Source organism: Podarcis tiliguerta (assembly GCF_965153285.1).
Source record: "Podarcis tiliguerta genome assembly, chromosome: 3".
Taxonomy (NCBI): Eukaryota; Metazoa; Chordata; class Lepidosauria; order Squamata; family Lacertidae; genus Podarcis; species Podarcis tiliguerta.
In genome coordinates, this window is record NC_139536.1 from 108,487,250 (window position 1) to 108,512,551 (window position 25,302).

A 25,302-nucleotide genomic window follows, 5' to 3' on the forward strand; every position below is an offset into this window, starting at 1 on the left:
AGACTCTGCTAACCCAGAAATAGTGCTTCCGGTTAACAACTTTGCTTCAGGATGAGAACAGAAATCGGGCTCCGGCGGCGCAGCAGCAGGAGGCCCCATTAGCTAAAGTGGTGCTTCAGGTTAAGAACAGTTTCAGGTTAAGTACGGACCTCTGGAACGAATTAAGTACTTAACCTGAGGTACCACTGTATAAACGAGCCTCTTACATATGTACCTTAAGTAGGTATAAACCTACTTAAGGTGTGTTTGCTATTGCCAGGTAATCTCATATTCTTCAGAATTGAAAATCCGTGTTCACAACAATATGTCATAGAGAACTATAGCAATGCTCTTGAAGAGGCATGGATACTGTTTCTGGTTGTGTTTATGTACACACACACACACACACACACACACACACAATTTTAATTTGACACTATACCATACTGTACTGAAATGTTTAAATGTTTCTCTGATTGTCCTTGAATCTTCCCACCACACTTGCCATCCTCTCCTGCCACACCAGTGTGATGTGCCACACCCTTTGAGAACCACTGGCTTAAAGCACAGGAGCCTCTGGCTCAAGAGAGGGCTGATTATCGAGGGGGGGGGGGGCTAAAAAAATAAATAAATCAGGATTTTGAGAGGCAACAATTAAAATGTGCTAGCCAAACTATAATGGATGCTAGGCATTGCTCTGACATTCTGCAGTGTTCCTATGAACAGCAGGAATGGGGAGGCATAGGAGTTCCTTCAGCCAAAAATCACAGTGCTTTACTGAGTTATCCGACTAGTTGTGTGTGTTCATAATGGAAATATCAAGACTCTGTTGTTGTTTAGTCGTTCAGTCGTGTCCGACTCTTCGTGACCCCATGGACCAGAGCACGCCAGGCACTCCTGTCTTCCACTGCCTCCCGTAGTTTGGTCAAACTCATGCTGGTAGCTTTGAGAGCACTGTCCAACCATCTCGTCCTCTGTCGTCCCCTTCTCCTTGTGCCCTCCATCTTTCCCAGCATCAGTGTCTTTTCCAGTGAGTCTTCTCTTCTCATGAGGTGGCCAAAGTATTGGAGCCTCAGCTTCACGATCTGTCCTTCCAGTGAGCACCCAGGGCTGATTTCCTTCAGAATGGATAGGTTTGATCTTCTTGCAGTCCACGGAACTCTCAAGAGTCTCCTCCAGCACCATAATTCAAAAGCATCAATTCTTCAGCGATCAGCCTTCTTTATGGTCCAGCTCTCACTTCCATACATCACTACTGGGAAAACCATAGCTTCAACTATATGGACCTTTGACGGCAAGGTGATGTCTCTGCTTTTTAAGATATCAATACTTTTAGTTTACTGAAAAGTGGTCTAACACACAGCCCCTGAGGCCGTTTTTTGTCAGCCCTCAGTAACATTTGACCCACCCCACCGTTGCAGCCTTCGTGTTGCCTTCCCAAAGCCAGGTAAGTGAGGCTCTGTGCTTTGAGAAAGGTGTGGGGGTTCTGGAGGGCTCATAAAGTCCTCCCACACCCTTCCCAAAGCCTAGCTGGTGCTTTCCCAGCTTTGGGAAGGAGATGGGAAGGACCCTGCCAGAGCCTCATGCCTCCTACCCAAAGCCCAGCATCTTGCTTAACCAGTTTTGGGAAGGCAGCATGAGGGCCTGGTGGGGATGGGAATCAGTTTTTGAGCTTGCTCTCCACACACACACATGCACAAGACAAGGCAGTGTGCAGCTTGCAAGTTCCATGTCCAAGTACTCTTGTGGCCCACTTGGTATGAAAAGTTGGGCTGCCCTCATATACTGTATGACCGCAGGCTAGAGAGAATAAAAGAATCAGGCAAAACCAGTTAGAGAGACTGGGCGTTTATTCCACGTTGAGAGTAAATAAGGCAATTATACATTTCCACAGCCTAAAGAATTATGGCTACAATGCACTAATTTATGCTTATTTTAAAAACAGTCTAAATACAAGTTTATGTTTTACTGAGATATTCATGATTGCTCTGTTTTGTTTGTAATCATGGCTTTGCCTGGACTAGTTAAGCTTTTAAGGACAACAAGGAAGGTTCAATTACAGTAACATAGAAGACAGTGGAAATGAGATTGGTTATAAAACTAGCTGTCTGTTCATTCAAAAGGAAGCACCTTTCTGAGGAACACAACTGATGTGGAGAGGGGCATTGCTTTGGTCTAAGGATATTCATATCATATGGTTGGAAAGTACCTCTCCATTTCATTTAGTTACTCATTTTTAGGAAAAATAATTATTCGTGCTCCACTGTATCTGAGGAAATGTGTTAATATGTATCTAAGCAAATACCATGTTCCCTAAAAACAGCCTCTAGTATAAACTTAAGTCTCTGTTCATTTGTGAAGAGTGAACATTTTTTAATGATGTGAAGAGTGGAACCCTCTTTGTCATAATCAAGTAATAACAATAGCAGCTAATATCTGAAGAACATCAGAGGTTCACAGAATAGTTCTACTAGTGCAACTTTCAAACTGTATTAATCTAAATGTATTTTAATGTGGACACGATCTATTGTAAAAAAGAAATCTCTCTGTTTTCATACGGAACTATGAACCTGGTCACACGAAAGAAGAGAAAAGGTGGCAGAAGAAAACGGTCTGTAGAGAGCTTTTGGCCACAGTATGTTGACTAGATGAAAAACCTAAATGTAACAAATAAAATAAAGGGCTGTACTAAGGTAGTGGCACCAGTTAGGGAGCTGATGGGAAGAGGAAAAAATAGGAGGGAGGGAGGCATCACATGAAATTCGAAGTAAGCTGGAAAAAAACACCCTCAGAAATACAGTGTTACTCCTGGATGCGAACGCGATCCGTTCCGGAGCCCCATTCATATCCCGAAATGAACGTAACACGTGACTGCGCGGGTCATGTTTCGCCGCTTCTGCACATGTGCGTGATGTCATTTTGAGCATCTGCGCATGCAGTGAAACCCGGAAGTAACACGCTCCGTTACTTCCAGGTTGCCACGGAGCGCAACCCGAAAATATTCATCCCGAAGCTACTTCAACCTGAGGTATGACTGTACAAGATATTATTTCTTGTTTGGATGGCAGAATAGTTTGGGAATAGTAAAGTACAGTGCACACGCACACACACACACTTATACTGTAATTAATTGAAATGTCAAACATGCTCTGTTATGTTCAGAATTTTAAGGCATAGAGTACAAATTTAAATGCCAGTCTTGCAAGCAATTATTTGGAGCCGTAAGCCCTGAACTCCTTGACTGCCTGCTCCTCTTCCTCCAATGACCCTAGCTTTGCCTCCTTTCCTCCTCTCCCAAGTACACTTCTCTACCCCCAAACTCAGCGCCTTCCACACTCCACATGAATTCTGCTGAATGGGGCTTCTACATTGGACAGGACACCGTATTGATTGCAAATATGGCTGACACCTCCCTTTCTAAGATACTAAGAGCTTCTGGCTCCTGGTCACCACGAGGAAAGTCACCAATCCCCACAGTAAATGGTCTGGATGAATGCAGAGGTTTAATTTCCCTAAATGGACCAGACTGCTCCCCAAAGAGTGCCTGCTAAGTGAGAACAAGACGCATTCCTCACACTTAGAGATATAAGCTCCATGACTGGAAGGAAGAAATCCCAAGGCAGGTACCATACTGCTGCCACTGTGAGGCTTTCTGACTCCCTTCAGCATTTTAGCGTGTGGCCCTTTAAGGTAAAGGGACGCGGGTGGCGCTGTGGATTAAACCACAGAGCCTAGGGCTTGCCGATCAGAAGGTTGGTGGTTCGAATCCCTGCGACGGGGTGAGCTCCCACTGTTCAGGCTCAGCTTCTGCCAACCTAGCAGTTCGAAAGCACATCAAAGTGCAAGCAGATAAATAGGTACCGCTCCGGCGGGAAGGTAAATGGCGTTTTCGTGCGCTGCTCTGGTTCGCCAGAAGCGGCTTAATCATACTGGCCACATGACCTGGAAGCTGTACTCTGGGTCCCTCGGCCAATAAAGCAAGATGAGCACTGCAACCCCAGAGTCGGCTACGACTGGACCCTGACTGAATGGTCAGGGGCGTCTTTACCTTTACAGCAAGGAGGGAGAAAACCGTATGATCAATCATGAAAGCACAACACAACTTGGGGGAAAACACAAGGGCAACAGCCTGGAGACTGCATGCACACAAATCTATCCATACATCAAGGATGTAATTTTAAATCTCCCTAGGCCAGGCATGTCCAAAGTCCATTTTGGGGTCCTAATGCGGCCCCCGGCTGGTTTTATCTGGCTCCTGTGGCAGTTTAATCCTAAAAAAAAGCTCAACAACTTTGGTCGGCTCTCGCGCATGTTCACTTCATCAAATCTGGCCCTCTTTGAAAAAAGTTTGGGCACCCCTGCCCTAGGCGATCTGACAAATGCCATTTGTAAGTCCATTAAATACCACAAGAAATTACGGGATTCTTACTTTCTGTGGCCAGCACAGCACCAGCAGTATCTGATCTAACAACAGGAAGTAAAAGACACAAAGGCCTCTGGAAAGTGAAATAACGAAGGATCCTTGTCAAACTACCATGAAAAATATGGAAGTAAGAAAAGGGAAGCCCATTTAGCAAACCAAAGGTACTAACTATTCATATTTTGTGGTTAACAACAGAACTGTATTGTTGTTATAGTTAAATAGTCTAAAAACTATTTAGCACATTTGTGAATCTTAAGCATGTTTTCTATTAAATGTTTTATATGAGTAACTGCAGAGACCATCAATTATTGTACTATTTTATGATAAAGAATACAACTGAAGAGTGGCAAGGTATCCACAAATTCCTCATCTAATCTAGAACTGGGTCAACTAAGCAGGAAAACCACATTATAGATTAAAATTTAACATGTCAAAATCAATAAGCAGGCCTTAGTTAAGATCTACCATTTTCAGATATCAATAAGCATACCTCATCCAAACTAGTCTACCTGTAAAGAACAAGAACTGGGATCCTGAGACTACATACCAGCCAAGGGCTCTCCTCAGATGGTGCGTCCTAAGACTAAATTGAGAATATACTTCTCAAAATTTGCCAGACACTCTATTTTCCTCCCTCCACCGGTACCCACTATTTCTTGTTTTCTCTGCACTTTCAATAGAAAATACATCTTCCGTCACTTCGTCCTCTATCTAAATTTGTTCTAGATTAATTTCCTTTTTTCTCCAAACCTCTGGCTTGGTATTCAAAGAACAGCCACATAACTGTTGCAAAAGTTACCATATTTTTCTGTGTATAAGATGCCCCCATGTATAAGACGACCCCTATTCTTATTTTTTTTGAAGCAAAAATTACAAAGTCAGTATTTCTTGAGTTCTTGAGCTTTCTTTGGGGGGGGGGGGGGGAGAGATTGCCCTTGAGTTGTTAAGCTTTTCTGCAGAGATCACCCAAAGTTGTTAAGCTTCTTAGAGTGGAGTTGTTTGGCTTTTGTGGGGAATGTCACCGCCGAAACAAAACATCATCTTGGACCCGGAAAAATTGTCTTGGACTCGGAAAACCTCTGTTTCTTTTAGGCCACAACCTCCTACTGAACCACAATAGGAATATGTGGGCTCATATCCTATAGGTATTTGCAAAGCTGCACTAACAAGTATTAGGATCTGCAGACTGCCTAAAATATGTAGTGCAAGAACCACCTTGTTTCTAAGTTCAAATATTGAATCATGTGCTGTGTTGCTAATCTATATTCAGTTATCTTGTGCTTCTGGTTCTTGATCTCCATTTCCTTTATTCTTCTCTTCCTCAGTGGCAGGCACTGCGATCTGCAAATCCTAATTTCTTACAATCTTCATCAATAGGGCAGAGATGTGGATCAAAGTATGCCAATTAAGCTTAATTAATAAGCTTAAGCAGCTTGTTTCGGCCCCACAACCTGAAAAATCTGAACGATTAGTGAACATGATATAGTTTCCCATGCAGTGTTTTGATTTCATTCCTTCTCATAATTCTTGTACACAACAGCTCCCTAAGGCTTTGAAGCAAAATAAACAAGTGCTTTCAAAGGCTACTGTCCAACACTATTCATTGGCTCACAGTAAACACAAAATCTGCCATTTTGTATGCACCAGGCTTCCTATAAACACACATTTAATTATACACCGGAGTAGCAACTCTTCCTTACTATCTATGCAATTAGTCTCCAAAGGCACTTTTTACCAGAAGAGCTGCTGCCATCAAGAGAGATAATGGGTGGAATACAAACACCTCCACCTGGTTCCTTGGGCAAAGGGACCCAAGGGTGATGACCCCCTGAAATGGCACCCTCTGAGGGTGACACTGCCACTCTTATGTGCACGATGTGGAAGCACTTTCCCCAAATGCATGGAGTCTGAATAAGTGACAAATTGAACCCAAGACTGGATTAAAGCCCTAAGGCAGGCATGGCCAAACTTGGCCCTCCAGCTGTTTTGGGACTTCAACTCCTATCATCCCTAGCTAACAGGACCAGTGGTCAGGGATGATGGGAATTGTAGTCCCAAAACAGCTGGAGGGCCAAGTTTGGCCGTGCCTGCCCTAAGGCTTGCAAAATACTTTTAACATGTGAAGTGCAATTGAAACATAATGTTGGAAAGCTTCCAGGCAATGGCCCTGATCTCCAAAAGGAGCACGTGCACTAGAATTCATTTTTTTTATGCTGCAAGTCATTGCAGCTACAGGCATCAGCACTAGCTGTCATATAGAGACACCTGTAACAAATCTTGCAGACTGGAAGTGCAAGGGATAGAACTTATCTTCCGCAACTGATTTTGTAGCTCCATGTCAATGGGGCTTTAGGCCTGGTTTTGGCACAGAAACTGCTTTGATCGCCCAGTAGAGGCTTGCCTGGTGTCTCCATTACATATCTTTAGGCACCAGGTGAAAACAACAGAGGGGAGGGGAAATATTTTATTTATTTTTATTTAAAACAGTTATAAACAGTTATAATATTTTTAAAAATATCTCAATACTGTACAACAGAAAACTGCAAAGAATATAATTAAAACAATATACAACATAAAAACAGCAAAATAGTATTATAAATGCGTGTAAGAACACAAACAAGAATTCAGGAAATTCATAGACAAAAATAGGGTCTGATCTTATAGGTCAGGGAAAGCTTGGGGAAAAACATGTGCCTTTTAGAACTGCACCTTACTGTTTTTTAAAAATTCCTACAACATGCAGGAAAAACAAAATCCAGGACGTCGTGACCTTTTCAAAACCAGATTCCCTGCAATTAAAAATGTGATGTAAGTGCTGAATAATCTTAATTTTTGGTGCATGATTATAAGAGAAAGAATGGTGTGGAAATGCCTAACTGCAAGTTTTACTCACTCTATGCAGTCTTTCCTCGCAAACAGGAATAAAGGGTCTCTTGAGAATTATAATTACTAACTCAGTAAAGCAACACAAATCCCAAATGCATAAGTAACACTTTTAGCCATTTATATTAAATCCAACAGATATAGTTAAATATGTTTTATAAATATTAACACCCTGGCCAGTAGTACAGAAGAATGCAACCTCAAGCCTTTTGGCATATGAGTTTTATTTTCGAACACAGAAGAGGGGATTGACAGACATGAGATTTCAAATGCAGGTAGAAGAGAAAGAATTAAATTCAAGCTTTCTGGGTTGTATCCAACTGTGTCCCACCATTGATGGAAGGCTCTTTGATCAATTAGAGGCGCCTATGAGCAATAAGGGGGGGGGGCGTTTCACAAATTCCCTCTTTTCTCCTGCAGGCCCTTGCATCACGTCTCATTGCTGTTCCAAAGGGTCCCCCAACCCTCTGGAACATATTGGCATGGCAAAGGGAGCTGCAAGAGGGAAGGTGGGATCAGAGAAAATTGCCTGTACCCACCCCGCTTTCCATTCACTGAAGCCTCTGTTGGTTCAAAGAGTATTCTGTCACAACTGATAAGACAACACAAATGGACCCAATTTTCTGTATACAGTATATATCATGTTTGCTTGCAAACTATCGGAAAAAAGAAGTAGTAGTCATATTTGTAGTTGAGAAATGGGGGTGGGGTAGAGGTCTAAAAGTCCCTTAATATTATCCAATAAAAGTACATTTTTGACTGCAATCCCATTATCCAGTTCATTACATCTGAATCACACCCAAGCTTTTATGACTTCAGGGCAACATATACCGGGCTCTTTCATTTGATCTTCAGACTGAAAGGGAATGGTGAAATGACTTAGTGGAGATTTCATCCCCATGTTTCCCGAATCGAAGTCCAACACTACCCATTATATCTCAGGGGCCAAAAACAGTGCAATAAAAGGTGCTATGCACAAAACTGACCTTTTTTCTCTAAGACAAGTTACTTCTTTTCTAATCTTTATCATCGGTCTACAGTTGATTTTATCTTCCTAAATTTTACATTTCTTCAACCTTCTATTTTAATTTGGGGAGCAAGCGCCAAACAAACATAGAAACACAAAGTGCAAAGAGAATTGTCAGCCTAAACAACACTGTGCTGAAGGGCCCCTCACCACGGTATCAAAGCCTTTGGGGTGGGGAAAGCACATTCATTCATCCAGGGTCTCGCATGAGCGAGCGAGAAGCATGAATGAGCCATATAAAAGCATGCTTCCTGCCCAAACAGTCAGCCAAATGGGGCAGACATAACAGCAGTTCAGTTTTGTTCAGCATAATATGATCAGTCCAGATACTGTTGCAATAATTTAAAGTGAGAGACTTTTCGCCACTTTGGGGAACAAAATGGGACCTTGCCATTCAAAGTTTGACCATGGCTTTTTAAGAAAAACACTGTTAAAAGAAATACATTCTCACAAAACTCTACATACACAACGTATGCAAATTTAGATTAAGACTAAATATCTTTCCTGAGCACCTGTAAAATACTCTTTTGTTTTTCAGTGCACAGAGATTTCTATTCATGTGCTTACTGTCATCTTCCTCTCTGTTGTATTTGAAACTTAAGAAAAGCATCACACCTCTTTCCCAAATGGGACAAAACCTAGGAACTGAAACTGAAGTTGACCTAGTTTTGTCACGCAACGGCTGAGGCAAATGTAGGTCAGTAGAACATCAAGTAAGTTACAAGGTAGAATACCAGGTTATCATTCAGCACCTCCCAACTTTACTCACACACACCTCGAAACCAAGGATAAAAACAACCACTTGCTTTGGATTTAATTCCTGTATTTCTTTGCTGTTTACAGCACTTTACTATTTTAAAATATTTCTTTAGCTCTAAGGTGTCAGGCAGTGTGCAAAGCCATGAAACTAATATAATTGCTGCCCAGAAGGCATATGATCTAATACTGAAACAGGACCAAAAAGGAGACTGGACAAACTTCAGTTAGAAGAGGCTGGAGAGTATTAGCTGGTAGAGAAAAACTATGGTGGCTTCAGAAAGTCTTTATGAAAAGAAAAAAGTATTTCTAGTGCTGAAATCACTCGTGCCTTTTACTGTTTTCATCATCGCCCAGAAATCTTTCACCATTTCTGTTAATGAAAAGTAGCCAGATGATAACTTACTATCTTCGCTGCATTAAATAGATTCCTTTCGGCTGTTGCAGATAAAGCCACTCCTTCCCACCTACCTATCCTGGTAAAAACCAATCTAGATTCTGATGAAATCTCACATAGATGTTTCTAATGTGCCCCATTGCCATTTGGGCTGGATCCAGAGACGTCAAAGAAGCGATTCAGTTAAACATGTTGTTAACTCATACAGGGAAATCTGGTAGGGAAAGATGGGGTTCCACAGCACCATGTGGTGTCACAGTGTTATATCGCATACAACGCATATAAAACACTTTTACTTTACCAATCCTTAGTTCATTGTCCAACTTCTGCTCAGCAGAAACTGCTGAAGTCAGATTCACCAATGACTTCTCTCTCTTTTTCTTAAAAGTATCGCTGAGCAGCAGTGTGCGTGACCTTTTGAACAGGAAAAACAAAATCCACCTGCATTTCCAAGCAGCTTCAACTGTGGCAGAAGAAACTGGAACTGATGCAACTGACAAGTGACAAGGTTTTCCAACCATACATCAATAAAAGTTTTAAAAGTGCAAGTGGGGAAATGGTGGGTGGGCTAAAAATGTGCTTAAGATAGAATTTGTCTATTCATTACAGGTAATACCTGCAATTGTATATCCATCTTCCAGTACGGCCAAAAACCAATTTTTTAAAAAAGCTACGCATTTAAAATTGCATCTCTGTCTTTCACATACAGCATGGGAAATAAATGTAACTATATAGTCCAGATCAAAGAGTGTGAAAACAGCACTGCAATTAGCTTCTGATGTGAAGTACCACCCAAACTGATCACCTTAAGCTATGCCCTATGACAAGGGCAGGCGGACCACTGATTTGTTTTGGAGGGGGAGGAATGTTTCTTCGCAAGACTGCATTATATTTAAGGGCTAAGAGCTCAGAGACAACACAGACATAGTAACAAATCTAGTACAGAGATTAATAGCCATCAAGACTTGCAACAGGACTGTAGAATGCTATAAAACGAAAAAATAGGCACATACTTTTTATTTATCTAAATATATGTAGCCTGTTCTTCAGTGACCAAGCCTTCACAAGGCAGCTCATGTTATAGCAAGGCAATATAGATCTAATTTAGAAATGCCCACTAAAACTGAAAACTAAACAAATACCGTATTTATCGCTCTATAAGACGCACCAGACCACAAGATGCACCTAGTTTTTGGAGGAGGAAAACAAGAAAAAAAAAATATTATGAATCTCAGAAGCCAGAACAGCAAGAGGGAACAGAACAGCAATCCCTCTTGCTGCTCTGGCTTCTGGGATAGCTGCACAGCCTGCATTCGCTCCATAAGACGCACACACATTTCCCCTTACTTTTTAGGAGGGAAAAAGTGAGTCTTATAGAGCAAAAAATACAGTAACTGAGCAAGTTAATACAGTCATACCTCGTGTTGCGTTAGGGTCATGTTGCGTCTTTTCGGCTTGCGAATGCGGCAAACCCGGAAGTGTATACTTCTGGGTTTTGCCATGCGCACATGCAAAGAAGCACTCTATCGCACTCCGTGCTTGCGCAGAAGCGCCACTCTAGTTGCGGACTTTTCGGGGTACGAACGGCACCCCGGAACGGATTGTGTCCACAGCTAGAGGTACCACTGTATGTGGAAGAAGGTGCATCTCTGCCAGCAGGCAGGAGTTTCACCAGTGAGTGGGCAATGCCCACTGCAAAGGCCCCTGGTATGCCTGTGGAACGGCCCTCAAACAGAGTGTTTTGAGAGGCTGGGACAGATCAATGGTGGCTTGGGATGCAAAGCTCCTTTGCACTTCCAAGAGGCCCCAGGATTAGGCTAATCAATTCCCCCCTCACTACAATGGAGGCAAATTCTTACGAAATGGAAGCGTGGTTGATATGCCCCTCCTGACTCCCCACTGGACTGGACTGGACTGGACATAACAAAAGAATAAAACCTAGTACAGTGGTGCCCCGCAAGACGAATGCCTCGCAAGACGGAAAACCCGCTAGACCAAAGGGTTTTCCATTTTGGAGGTGCTTCGCAAAATGAATTTCCTATGGGCTTGCTTCGCAAGACGAAAATGTCTTGCGAGTTCCTGCGGGGTTTTTTCCCTCCCCCCCCCCTTTTCCCCAAGCCACTAAGCTGCTTAACAGCTGATCCGCTAAGCCGCTTAACAGCTGATCCGCTGAGCCCGCTAATAGCGCTAAGCCGCTAATGGGCTTGCTTCACAAGACAAAAAAACCGCAAGATGAAGAGACTCGCGGAACGGATTCTTTTCATCTTGCGAGGAGCCACTGTATTTGACCCCCAGTAAAATAGGAGTTTAAGAGGTATTTAATCTAAGATGCTCCACTGTGCCAGAGACAGTTGGTTCTGACAGAACGATATAACTTCTATGTATTGATGTAACATTTTATAGTTGATTATCCCAGTGTCTACCATAGCTTCCTGTGACAGTGAAGAACTTCATTTTGCTGCTCAATTTGCGGTCAGACAATTCTTGTGGATAACCCTTGCATTTTGAGGTATCAGCTCTCCCCAACTCACTTTCGCCACACCACTCAATTTTATAAGCAACTACCACATCCTCAAAAGCAAATTTATCACCTTTTAAGTTTTTCTCCATTATAAACGGATTATCATTTTAACTTGCCTTTCTTAAACATAAATTTCCCAATTAAATGATATACTGTTTGAAGTAAAGCAATGTCAACGAAATGCAGGTACATGTAGCCAAATTGTACCTACGATTCTAATAATCTACAACCAAGATGGTAATTGCTTGCTTTTTATCTGTTCTTAAATTCTTTATATTACATTTGCTTTCTTCATTATCACACTGCTCAAAGTTGACATTTTCACACTGCACAGTTGACATTTTCAAATGACTGCAAAGTATTTATCAAATAGTTAAAGTCAATTAAGATATCTGTGTGTGCACTTGGGGGTGAATGTGTAGGAATAATGGTTCCAAATGCCATTTATTTATGATCAGCACTGAATTTTATTTTGCATTCTCTTGCCAATTTTGAAAGATCCTTAGGGGAATAATCTTCTTTGAATTTTACTATTCTGAATAGCTGGCCATCTCCACAATTTACTCCACTCTACAGATTTGTGTTTAAAAACACACACAGAAAAGGTCTCAAAACACTTCCATGTTACACCACAGAGAATGACACCATAAAAACTCTGGTTCTGTAGTTTTCTCTCAGTCAAATGACACCTTCCTTGTTATGTACAGAGCATCATGTACAAAGATCAATTTATTTAATACACAAATATGACAGAAACTCACAGATAAGAGTGATGATGAGAGCTAAGGCTTAGGTACATAGCTAAGCAATTATAATAAAAAGATAATCATTTACAAAGAAGGAGAATGATAATAGAAGGTTGCTTTTCATGCATACAATCTCACATTGCGAAGCAGTCCTGTATTGTCATCCATAGCATCCCAAACTCTGAAGCATGCTTGCAATAGACTCCCACCAAATAACACAGCCATACATATTTCAAGGGCAGGCTCATGCATTTTCAGGTAATGATCAAGGGTGGATTTATCATGTGTGGTCCAACACATATCGGATTCAATAATAATAATATAATAATAATAACAACTTTATTATTTAACAATAATAACAAATTTATTATTTATACCCCGCCCATCTGGCTGGGTTTCCTCAGCCACTCTGGGAGGCTTACAGCATATCTAAAAACATAATAAAAACTTCAAGCATTCAAAAGTTTTGCTGGTCAACCCCAAAATGGATATTTAGATTACTATTTCCTTTGTAATGACTGAAAATGGAGAATATTTTCCCCCTTGATATGTAACAAGTTTATTATCTGATGTTACACAGCTAGAAGGTGTCAGTTCAAAAATATACCATCAGTTATTTACTCCTTTGCCGCTATTTTCTATACATAGTGCACACTTTGCATAAGGTGTACTTTCAGTGCAGGCTACCAGTGCTACAAAGCAGACTCAACATTACCTTGTACATTTACTCTCAAGAGATAGTGTGGTATTATATTTATACCATATCAAGATACCAAATAATGGATTATATTTGCTTTTCTCTAACACATAACTTAACTGCTGATAAGTACTTTTGCAATGGAATCATAGAGTTAGAAGGAACAACGAGGGTCATCTAGTCCAACCCCCTGCGATGCAGAAATCTGTTTACCCAATGTGGGGCTCAAACCCATGGCCCCGAGATTAAAAGTCTCATGATCTACTCTTTGAGCTATCCCAGTGATGTTAAGAATGACAAGGGGACAGCTTTCTGGCTGCTTTAACATTTCTATAAACTTACTGAAGAGAGCCATCTGAAGAGAGAACATACAGAAGGAAATCTATTTTATTTACATTGAATATGATAACTAAATGAAATACAGTGGTACCTCGGTTTAAGAACAGCCCTGTTTACGAACGATTCGGTTTACAAACTCCACAAAACCGGTAGTGTCCCGGTTTGCGAACTTTACCTCGGTCTAAGAACGGAAGCCGAATGGTGGAAGGGCACCGGCAGCAGGAGGCCTCATTAGGGAAAGCGCACCTCAGTTTAAGAACGGTTTCGGTTTAAGAACGGACTTCAAGAATGGATTAAGTTTGTAAACTGAGGTACCACTGTATAAGGGTCAATAGCTGTACTGTGGTACCTTGGTTTGCATACGTCTTGGTTTGCATACGTTTTGGATTACAAACACGTCAAACCCGGAAGTGCGTGTCCCAGTTTACAACCTTTTTTTGGATTACAACCCTTTTTTTTATTACGAACAAATTTTTTTCCGAGGCCCCATTAGTGAAAGTGCGCCTTGGGTTACCACCTGTTTTGGTTTACAAACAGACCTCCAGAACGGATTATGGTTGTAAACCAAGGTACCACTGTATTTTAAAGGTTTTAGTTCTGCCACTATCCAGGGAGGTCATATAACACAGGGTTTTTGAGATATGGGTCCTAAGGCATGACACTGGTGGAAGCATCCACAAAACACACCAATTGTCTGGTTGCTGTTGTTTTTTAGTAAAGTCTCATATCAACAACCTAGGTGCAAATAAGCTAGAGAGAAAGAAAACAAATGATAGCGTTTTGTTGTGCTCTGGTTAACAATTTAGACTGGAAACCTATTTGATTTCTTTATCTCACTATACTGTATGACTCATGGAAGAAGGAGGGCTGTATCCTTAAATTCCCAGGAAAGACTCCATACAACATACCCAATCACCTTGTCAAATCCAGTATGTCACATACAATTTGCATCCAACATTGAGAATTACGATTTACATTATGATCAACATTCCACTATTCTCTGTGGGCATAGAGGATTCATGTTTCAGAAGACTTGGGGCAACTCATATTTATGATATTTATTAGGGTCAACAGAAAAAAACACACACCTAAAAACACTAGTTATTCTCCTTGTGCATTTTGAGGTACAGGGGTTGGGGAGGGAGAGACAGTGAGAAAGAACAGGGCTGCCTCAAATCTCAAAGCACAAATACAAGTCCCATCCACCTGCTGCATGGCCTGTGGCCTAACTTATGTGAAAGTTATTTCTCATACTTGGGAAAGACCAATTAAGCCCACACAGTGAAATCCCAGAAAGCGAGAAGTGCACAAAGGTACTGGTGGGTAAGCCACTGAGTTTGGCCACTAGAGACAATTTAAAATGATCCCAGTGGCCCAAAGAAATTACTAATCATTTGCCATACTTAGTTCAGCTATGTCCACAAACGAAGCCCTCAAAAATTAAGAAACACCACTACCATATGCTATTATTTAGCAATACCTATACAAAACTAAATGTACCATTGTGAAATCATTGCTAGTGATCCTGCTATTTATACATGTTCTCAAGCTCCACAATTAAAAAGAAATAAATTTATTCATTTGAAAGAAACTCAAGCCATTTAAGTGGGTTCCATGCTAGCACTATTGTAAGAATTTTAACACTGGCACAAGAGAGCCCCTGATTTCTTCCATCTAAAAATCTCTTCTCTCTGAACATTACAAAAACTTTCTCAGGAACATTTGCTGTATACATGGAGGATTCAATGTAGTCGAGAAAAGAATTATACTGATGTATCAATGTATTTGCTTGGCGGATTTATTTATTTTGTATTTTCACACCACCCTTCATCAATTATTCCAATGATTTTACTGTGGAAACTCACAAACAAAAACAGGCAGCATGCAAGCCTTATTTGCATCGCAACTGGAGGCAACAGGTAGAGCAAAATGCGTACTACTTTCAAATTAGGAGTTTTATCATGCAGAGCCCTCTTAAGGAGGGCTCCTACAAAAACTGAAGAGGATCATACAGAAAACATTCAGAAGGCTATAATATTTAAATTGAACCCAGCGAGATTTTAACAATGACCACAGCATAAGCATAACACATTTACAACAAGAAAGAAGAAAGGCACCTGGAGACATCTGACACTGGGCATGCTCTGCAGGCATCTCAGTGCGCACATGCTCTCTACCAGGTTGGAGCAGCCTAGCCACAAAGACCTTGGCACAGAACACTGCAGGATGACAAAAAGGAAGGAAGAGAAGAAGCAGTTAGATGCCACAAGTTACTGAACGCAGGTAACTTATTAGTATGTTAAAGTGGATAACCAAAGGCAAGCAACCAAAAACATCTAATCCCATTCCAAACTGCTTAGCCAGATCATCAATCGAGGGCTGAATCCACCAAACATTACAATTGCATACATAACCTACGCTATCTGAAGCATAAATTGGGTTGAATTCACACCGAGAGATTGTCCACATTTGAGCGTGAATTAGCTGTTAATCTACTTTTTCTCCATTCACATTAGGCTAGTGTGGTCCACAAATGCCTATTTTTGAATCTGTGCATGGGAAACAACTAATAGGTGTTCCCTTCTGGATGTGTCCCTACCATCTAATTTGTTGATTCTTTTACGCCAGGGATGTCCAACAAGTCAATCACGATCTACTTGTAGATCCCCGGGAGGTTTTGGTAGATCGCGGTTGATCGCTGGGTCCCCTTCCTTAGCAGTGCTAAAACTGATTCCTGCCCCGCCCTCCATTGCTGCACCATCTGCAGAAAGGAAGATGGCGTTTACTGAGTGAGGCTGTTTGTTTCCCCAGTGATTTGCTAGTGAGTGTCTGTTCCTCTTTTCCCCAAAAAACCATTAAAAACGGGGCTTTCCTCCTCCCTAAAAAAAATCTCAACAACTTTGACCTGAACCTCCCCCCCAAGTGGGGTTAGATCACTGCCAGTTTTTAATTCTGTAAGTAGATTGCAGTCTCTTGGGAGTTGGCCACCGCTGTTTTATGCCAATGCATGTGCACAGACAGCTTTTTTTTTAAAAAAAACAACCAACCCACTTATGAAGTGGGCAAGTCAAGCAACTGTAAATTTGCTTGTGCAGTCTTCTGGTTTTCTGCAAATCATGTGGGATCAAAGGCCGGGGTGGAGGGGAGAAACTCCGTTCAGGAGCTCACAGGAAACAGTTATGAGCACGGGCAGAAAGAAATGAGAGCATCAAGGAAGTAGTGGGCATGGACAGGGGAAAGGAAGAAAGTGAAAATTGAGTCACCCAGCCAAAAACACCCAAATAAAATCATCCGTGACCCTGAGGAGAGCAGTTTAGAACCCAATTTCCCTCAGTTTTTCAGATTATCTCCATAACAGGTAAGCAATGAGACAGGTGTTGTTAGAGGGTATTGCATGTGGACTATGCAAATTAAAAGGTAATACAGTAAACACTGGTGTTGACAAGCCCCAAGTCAGTTGCTCTTGAATCTCACTGATGTAAAAGGATCCTAAATTTGTCAAAACTAGCTGATTTCTTACAGGACCAAAATGCAACTAATTTTATCCTCCAATCTACTGGAGTTTTCAACAGCCCCAATGAAATGGAGCTTGCAGAGTAGCAATTCTTAGTGCTGCAATTATCTAGTAACTTTCATTGGTCTAGCCACTTCAGCATTTATGAGTTCCGAAAGGAAATAAATGAGAAAAGAGCCCTTGAAAGTGGAGCCCGGAGTGCTCTCGAGTGTTAATCGCTTTTTGTACAAAGCCACTCCCAATACACTACCCAAACAAAGAGAATCACAAATCTGGCACTGGGATACAAGTGAGGAACTTGATTCAGTGTTTTAAGCATAAGTTTCTCACTGCTGAGTTTGAAAAAGCTTGCTGATCTATTGTGCGTAACTTTCTCTGCAACTATTTCTAATGATTCATTCCAAGTCTCATATACCGTATTTTTCGCCCTATAGGACGCACTTTTTCCCCTCCAAAAATGAAGGGGAAATCTGGGTGCGTCCTATGGGGCGAATGCAGGCTTCGCGGACCTCTCCGCAAACAGCAGGAACGCTCCCGCTGCTGGCGGAGAGGTGCCTGCATGCGGAAGCCTGCGCGCGCTGAGCTCAGCGCGTCCAGGCTTCGCGGACCTCTCCGCTAGCAGCGGGAGCGCTCCCGCTGCTGGCGGAGACGTGCCTGCATGCCGAAGCCTGCGCGCGCTGAGCTCAGCGCGCCCAGGCTCCGCGGACCTCTCCGCTAGCAGCGGGAGCGCTCCCGCTGCTGGCGGAGAGGTGCCTGCATGCCGAAGCCTGCGCGCGCTGAGCTCAGCGCGCCCAGGCTTCGCGGACCTCTCCGCTAGCAGCGGGAGCGCTCCCGCTGCTGGCGGAGAGGTGCCTGCATGCCGAAGCCTGCGCGCGCTGAGCTCAGCGCGCCCAGGCTTCGCGGACCTCTCCGCTAGCAGCGGGAGCGCTCCCGCTGCTGGCGGAGAGGTGCCTGCATGCCGAAGCCTGCGCGCGCTGAGCTCAGCGCGCCCAGGCTTCGCGGACCTCTCCGCTAGCAGCGGGAGCGCTCCCGCTGCTGGCGGAGAGGTGCCTGCATGCCGAAGCCTGCGCGCGCTGAGCTCAGCGCGCCCAGGCTTCGCGGACCTCTCCGCTAGCAGCGGGAGCGCTCCCGCTGCTGGCGGAGAGGTGCCTGCATGCCGAAGCCTGCGCGCGCTGAGCTCAGCGCGCCCAGGCTTCGCGGACCTCTCCGCTAGCAGCGGGAACGCTCCCGCTGCTGGCGGAGAGGTGCCTGCATGCCGAAGCCTGCGCGCGCTGAGCTCAGCGCGCCCAGGCTTCGCGGACCTCTCCGCTAGCAGCGGGAGCGCTCCCGCTGCTGGCGGAGAGGTGCCTGCATGCCGAAGCCTGCGCGCGCTGAGCTCAGCGCGCCCAGGCTTCGCGGACCTCTCCGCTAGCAGCGGGAACGCTCCCGCTGCTGGCGGAGAGGTGCCTGCATGCCGAAGCCTGCGCGCGCTGAGCTCAGCGCGCCCAGGCTTCGCGGACCTCTCCGCTAGCAGCGGGAGCGCTCCCGCTGCTGGCGGAGAGGTGCCTGCATGCCGAAGCCTGCGCGCGCTGAGCTCAGCGCGCCCAGGCTTCGCGGACCTCTCCGCTAGCAGCGGGAACGCTCCCGCTGCTGGCGGAGAGGTGCCTGCATGCCGAAGCCTGCGCGCGCTGAGCTCAGCGCGCCCAGGCTTCGCGGACCTCTCCGCTAGCAGCGGGAGCGCTCCCGCTGCTGGCGGAGAGGTGCCTGCATGCCGAAGCCTGCGCGCGCTGAGCTCAGCGCGTCCAGGCTTCGCGGACCTCTCCGCTAGCAGCGGGAGCCAGCACTGGGCTCCCACGGCTTGCAGAGAGCTGCCTGTTTGGGGGCTGGGGTCGGGGGAAGCTCGGGCTTCCCCAACCCCGCGCCTGGGGGGGAAATAATTTTTTTCCTTTATTTCCCCCCCAAAAAACTAGGTGCGCCTTATGGGACGGTGCGTCCTATAGGGCGAAAAATACGGTACTTGGAATGAAAAGAAGTTGAATAGTGCAGGCAGTTAAGATGAGCCTATTACATAGCTGTTCTATTATTGTGGACAGAAAGTGTTACTGTTTAAAGAAAATTAGAAGTTTCTCAAAGTTGATGTTGAGGACTAAGGATTTATTAACTTGTACAGGACACAATCCCAATCAGTTGTTAATGAGCCAAACAATTTAACATCAGATTACATAATTTGGCAGGCCAAGTAAGTCTACCCGGGTCACAAATACTTAACAGAGAGGCAACTTAAGGATAATTCATCCTGGTCATAAGCTAAATGAGTTTAAAATCATAAGACTTTAAAGTTTCAAAATGGATCATAGGCTTTCAAATAAATCTAAAACCAGTCATTCTCCCCCCCCCCCAGTAATAAATACCAGGGAAGCTCTGAGCATTGAGTGCCCTGGTTTTAATTTAAACAGGCATATTTACTTATAGTAAATAGATTTTATACCACCTCTGATATTAGCAAATATGTAAAAGTTAAGGCTATAATACAGAAATCGATGCATTGAATGAGGTATCTCTTTTGCATTGCAAAGAACAAACCACTATACCATAAACTGCTTTTGAAACTCCCAAGTTTCAAAAGCAGTTTATTGCACTGGAAGAAACTGGGGCTGCAGTTTTAGAAATGCAAATCTAAAGTTGATGGGAGCGGTCATTAGTTTTGAGGCAAGGTGCCATCAGTATGCTGATGACACTCAGCTCTATCTCTCAATTACATCTGGATTGGGAGAAGACATGCAGTCCCTGGATTGGTGCCTGGAAGCAATGTTGAGATGGATGAGGAAAAACAAGCTGAACTTGAATCCTGGTAAGACAAATGTACTGTGTGTGAGTGGCTCCTGTGTCTGTGAAACTGGTCAATTTTTCACCCTGGATGGGTCAAATAATGCTATTGCTTTATACAAGAATGCTTGCATTTTAAAATACTGCAAATTAGTTCTGCTGACTCGTATCAAGTACTTGTATTTCAATTTAAGGCCACAAGTCATATGGTCATAAGAAGGTTATCAGGTACTACCATTTACCTCTCATGCTAGTGAATAAGAGGGCAAAAAGTCCGGCTTTTAAGTCCCTGCACAACTTTGGTAAATTGGTAAATTGCTTATTAATTACCGTATTTTTCGCTCTATAACACGCACCCGACCATAACATGCACATAGTTTTTAGAGGAGGAAAACAAGGGGGAAAAAAATTCTAAACGAAACAGTGGATGTATGATTTTTGTGGTTCATGCTGTGGCCATAGACATGTGATCTGACAGTAAGTTTGGAGTAGCCCAATGCAAAAATCCTGAGGATCCATGTGGATCCATGCTTTGTAACCACGTTTTTTGCACCACTGCGGCCCCAGGCAACAGTGGGTGCGTGATTTTTTTGGTGCAAGATGTAGCCATGGACATGCTATGTGATCTGATGGTGAATTTGGGGTGACCCAGTGCAAAAATCCTGAGGATCCATGTGGATCCGTGCTTTGTAACCATGTTTTAAGTGGGGAGGGAAGGAAAAGCACTCAAGGGACAAGGAGCATGCGTGGGATGGGTGGAGAAGGATGCTGCTAATAATGAAGAAGAGGGGTATAAGGGGAGAAGGCTCCTCTCCTCTCCTTTAAAGCAAGCAGGCTCTACTTTTCTCCCTCCTCCCCGCTCATCCCCGGCTTAGCGAGCTGAAAAACTTTGCTGCTATTTAGCGAGCTGAGTGGGGAGGAGAGAGGGACAGAGAGCCTGCTTGCTTTAAAGGAACCAACCGGACAGGAGCCGCTTACACTCGTGTAAGCAGCTCCTCTCCTCTCCCGCTTTGCTCCTTTAAAGAAGCAGGCTCTCTGTCCCTCTCTCCTCCCCACTCAGCGGCTCTTCTCCCGCTTTGCTGTTTCAAAACGAGCCACGGAGGAGGGAAGGAAGGGGAACCATGGATCCTCTGCTCACAACTGCAGCAGATCCCCCCCGCCACCCGTAGGCATTCCCTCCATAACACGCACAGACATTTCCCCTTACTTTCTAGGAGGAAAAAAGTGAGTGTTATGGTGCAAAAAATACGGTAAATAAAAGTGCTAACCCATGCAAGTTGGGGGGGGGGTCTGTTTTTAAATGAGCCAGAGAATTAACTTTGGAAGGGTTCAAAGGCTTATCTTATCTACTCAAAACAGGCAATCCTTTCCCCAATTAGTCCAGATCACAGTGGGCCACAAGACAAAGATGGTTCTTGCACAGATGTCAATGCAATACAGTCAAACTAAGCACTATAGCACAGGAAAGCAAAGAGGGCATCACACCGCCCATCAGTATTGCTGGTCAATCCTTCCTGGAAAAACATGTCTTCCCAGAACAACATATGCTGGCCAGCTAGCACTAATTTATTTAATTTAATTACTGGCATACATCTTCCCATATTTTACAGCATAGTGAACTGGTGCTTCATGCGCTGGTCACCATTCTTGGCTAAGTAAGTCTAATCACTACAGTCCTTTCAGTAAGGGGGGAAAATATAGGGTAGATCAACTTTCAGTAAATTTTGCATTGAACAGCAGGAAGCAAACGTGTTAAAGGTAACACAGTTCAAAAGCAAATTAAACTAATTTAGCAGCAAACATTAAACACAATCATTCAATGCTACATTTATGCAACATGTGAACTTTCTGAAAAGTGATCTAAATGTGATTACATAATTTTGGGAATTTGTTATTGCAATCACAACATACTGCCATAAACTGGTCATGCTTCAAGTGGTGATCGATGCACAAACCAATGCATTTCTATCAGTACAGGTCTTCCTGTTTTTGACTAGGTGATCAGTAACTTTCTTCAAATCAAGTCAAAACGTTTTTTAAAAAAACCCTAACACAGAGCAATGGTTTTGCTTTCCAATAATCAACTCATGGGCTGACATTTTCTAAAACATTAACGTAATTTTTCCTCTCATGTACTTTGGTGTGCTACTAACACGAACCTTCTGCATCTTTTTAGACTGACAGGATTATTTCATTGTAATATAGACAGTTCATTTGTAGGCAGCAGACACACTACTTCAAGCTAGAGCATTTTGGCATTTAACCTCAGCAAACGCTTTGAATAGTAGTGCTCCTGTAAAAAACAATCATCTGAAGATGCCTTACGGTTAAGTAGATCACTGGCCCATCAAAACCAGTACTGGCAACTCTGTTGGCCAACCCCTCAGGGAACCTTCTATATTCTGCTCTCCAAGATCATTTAGTTCACAGATGGGACTCCCAATTCCCATCAGTCCCATCTAGCATGAGCAATGGTCAGGGATGGCAGGAGTTGAAGTTTATCATCATGTGGAAAGCCACAGGTTTCCTGCTCTAACTGGAGATGTTGGGCACTGAAGCTGACACCAGCTACGGGCTAACTAGGTTCTCTATCAGTGAACAATGGGTCCCCCTCCCCCTTCTTGCAAAATGAAAAAAAAGGAGGGAGGGAGAAAGCGCAAACCTAAAATTTGAAAACAGAGAATTGGAAGCATTTAACAACTTGCACAGCTCTGATAGAAGTCGAGTAACATAACATCTGTGTGTTTCATCAAGCCATTACATTCCTTCACAACTTTAACAATATGCTAAGATTCTTCTGGTCTGATTCTTCTGATCGCCTCCCTATTTGTCTCTAGGATGAGACTGGAAAAAGTCTTTGGGCAGGGAGAAATGAACAGCTGAGCAAGAAGAACCCTGTGGTCATTTGATGAGGTGCCTCCTTTTACCTAGAAAGAATTAACCCTCCTTAAGGATAATAGGGGACGCGGGTGGTGCTGTGGGTTAAACCACAGAGCCTAGGACTTGCCGTTCAGAAGGTCGGTGGTTCGAATCCCCGCGACGGGGTGAGCTCCCGTTGCTCGGTCCCTGCTCCTGCCAACCTAGCAGTTCGAAAGCACGTCAAAGTGCAAGTAGATAAATAGGTGCCACTCCGGTGGGAAGGTAAACAGTGTTTCCGTGTGCTGCTCTGGTTTGCCAGAAGCGGCTTAGTCATGCTGGCCACATGACCCGGAAGCTGTACGCCGGCTCCCTCGGCCAATAAAGCGAGATGAGCGCCGCAACCCCAGAGTCAGCCACGACTGGACCTAATGGTCAGGGGTCCCTTTACCTTTAAGGATAATGGCCAGGGAGGTTTTGTTTAGCCTTACGTGGCTGACTTTTGTCTGCTTGGCTTTTAAGTTTTAGTCGAGCCCCTCAATTTCACTTGACAGAAGTTGAAAGTGGTTCATTAGTGTGGTGTTATAAGGAGGGAACACACTCTCAGCACTGCATCATTTACACAGTACTATTAGTGTACATCTCCTCTGCAGAACAACTAACAAAAAGAGACATATTTTTGCCCATAGGACATAATTGCCTAACTTTTGACATTGAGGAAGGCAACAAGGAGAGACAGCTGTGAACAAGGGATGAATGCAAACGGTATGAATGCAGCATTTAAATACACACTTGTCCACTGGGGGATAAGGACTGGAGAGAAATTAAGCTGGAAGCTTCACAGGAAAAGTGGGTTTTGAGGAGTGATTTGAAGAAGGGAAAAGAGATGGCACCACACAGGCAATCTGAAAGGACGTTCCATACACAGCGGAGCTGCAAGAGGATGAGCAAAGACAATACGTATTTCACACACATATTTTACATGTGTGCAATTCACATTTTACACACACACAGGTACACACGCATATACACTGTGTCCCAGTCAAATGAAGTTTCACTTAACTAGTAGTGGAAAGAAGACTTCTCTCCCCTTAACTCACTCTAAAGAAAATTCACCTTTAAAATGAGGGAGGGGTGAAATGATGGGTTGCTGCTGGTCACATCAGTGGCAACTTCTGAGTTCATATCATTATGGCCATTTTACAAGGACTGTATGTATTGCTTCATAGCAGGAAGGAAAATTGCGCTAGAAGTGAGAGCAGTAACAGATGTGGCTGCAAGTTGACGGCATCATCAATAGTTTTATACAAACCCTACAAGATATAAAAATCAAATATTTCTTAAAACATCACCAAGGACTTAAGCAGCAAGGAGTGCTGGTTCCTTTTACGGGTGACAGTATTATACACCCTTTTTTCCAGTCTACTAAGAAAGCACCATTCAATTTAAGAGGTCTCAACCCTTGGCTCATATGGACCAGTCCTGTAGCAACAGCAACAGACTGTATCTTGCAGGGAACAGGGCTGCTGGTTGAGATCTAAAGAGCTGCTTAGACTCACAGAATGGGCTTGCATGAAACTTTAGGCTTCTCATTCTTCTTTGAAAACAGCTGACACACACACACCCCACATCATGTGACAGAGTGCTTTTGAAATCCTTCACAGTTTTCAAAAACTCAGTTTGCCAGGCACAACGGCAGACTGCTGTTAAGAGAAAAAGTGTAAAGCCCTCTTGGGCTCATGGAATTAATCCCACAATTCCTTGGATCCCTGCCCATAGCCTCTGCTTCCTAAGGAGCCTCTTTCAGCTACAACACAGTTGTTACAGGGAAGAGATGGAGGAAGGCCTAACCCAGTGTAAAGCACCATCACTTCTGATGGTGACAAAACATTTCTGGGCATAGAAACCCTAATGTAACACATTTACATGCCTTGCTCTCCATAGCTTTTTTCAGGGATTCTCCCTTCCATGTGTTTACAAATGAGCAAGGGGGAGAGCAGGGCTGAACTTGCTACCCCTGCTGCCATGTACTCACAGACACCACTCCCATAATCCACATGGAGAGAGGGACGTCTGAAGTGAGTAGCCTGCTGTATACTTATAGGCTTTCCTTATGGCGCTGTGGTCTATACCACTGAGCCTAGGGTTTGCTGATCAGAAGGTCGGCGGTTCGAATCCCCGCGACGGGGTGGGCTTCCATTGCTCGGTCCCAGCTCCTGCCAACCTAGCAGTTTGAAAGCACGTCAAAGTGCAATTAGATAAATAGGTACCACTTTGGCGGGAAGGTAAACAGCGTTTGCATGCGCTGCTCTGGTTTTGCCAGAAGCGGCTTAATCATGCTGGCCACGTGACCTGGAAA

General features: G+C 43.7%; 1 protein-coding gene across 5 annotated transcripts in view; it reads right to left on the bottom strand.

The window, feature by feature from the left end:
• FBXW11 (F-box and WD repeat domain containing 11) overlaps nt 1-25,302 on the bottom strand; it is a 98,090-nt gene that overhangs the window by 40,292 nt on the left and 32,496 nt on the right. For 2 of the 5 annotated variants that reach the window (XM_083431978.1, XM_083431979.1), the window contains one exon: nt 15,886-15,987. The exons of the other annotated variants lie outside the window; for them this stretch is intronic. In XM_083431978.1, coding sequence (XP_083288104.1) covers nt 15,886-15,987 — 102 coding nt within the window. The remainder of the gene's footprint in view (nt 1-15,885; nt 15,988-25,302) is intronic. 5 annotated transcript variants of the gene reach the window in all.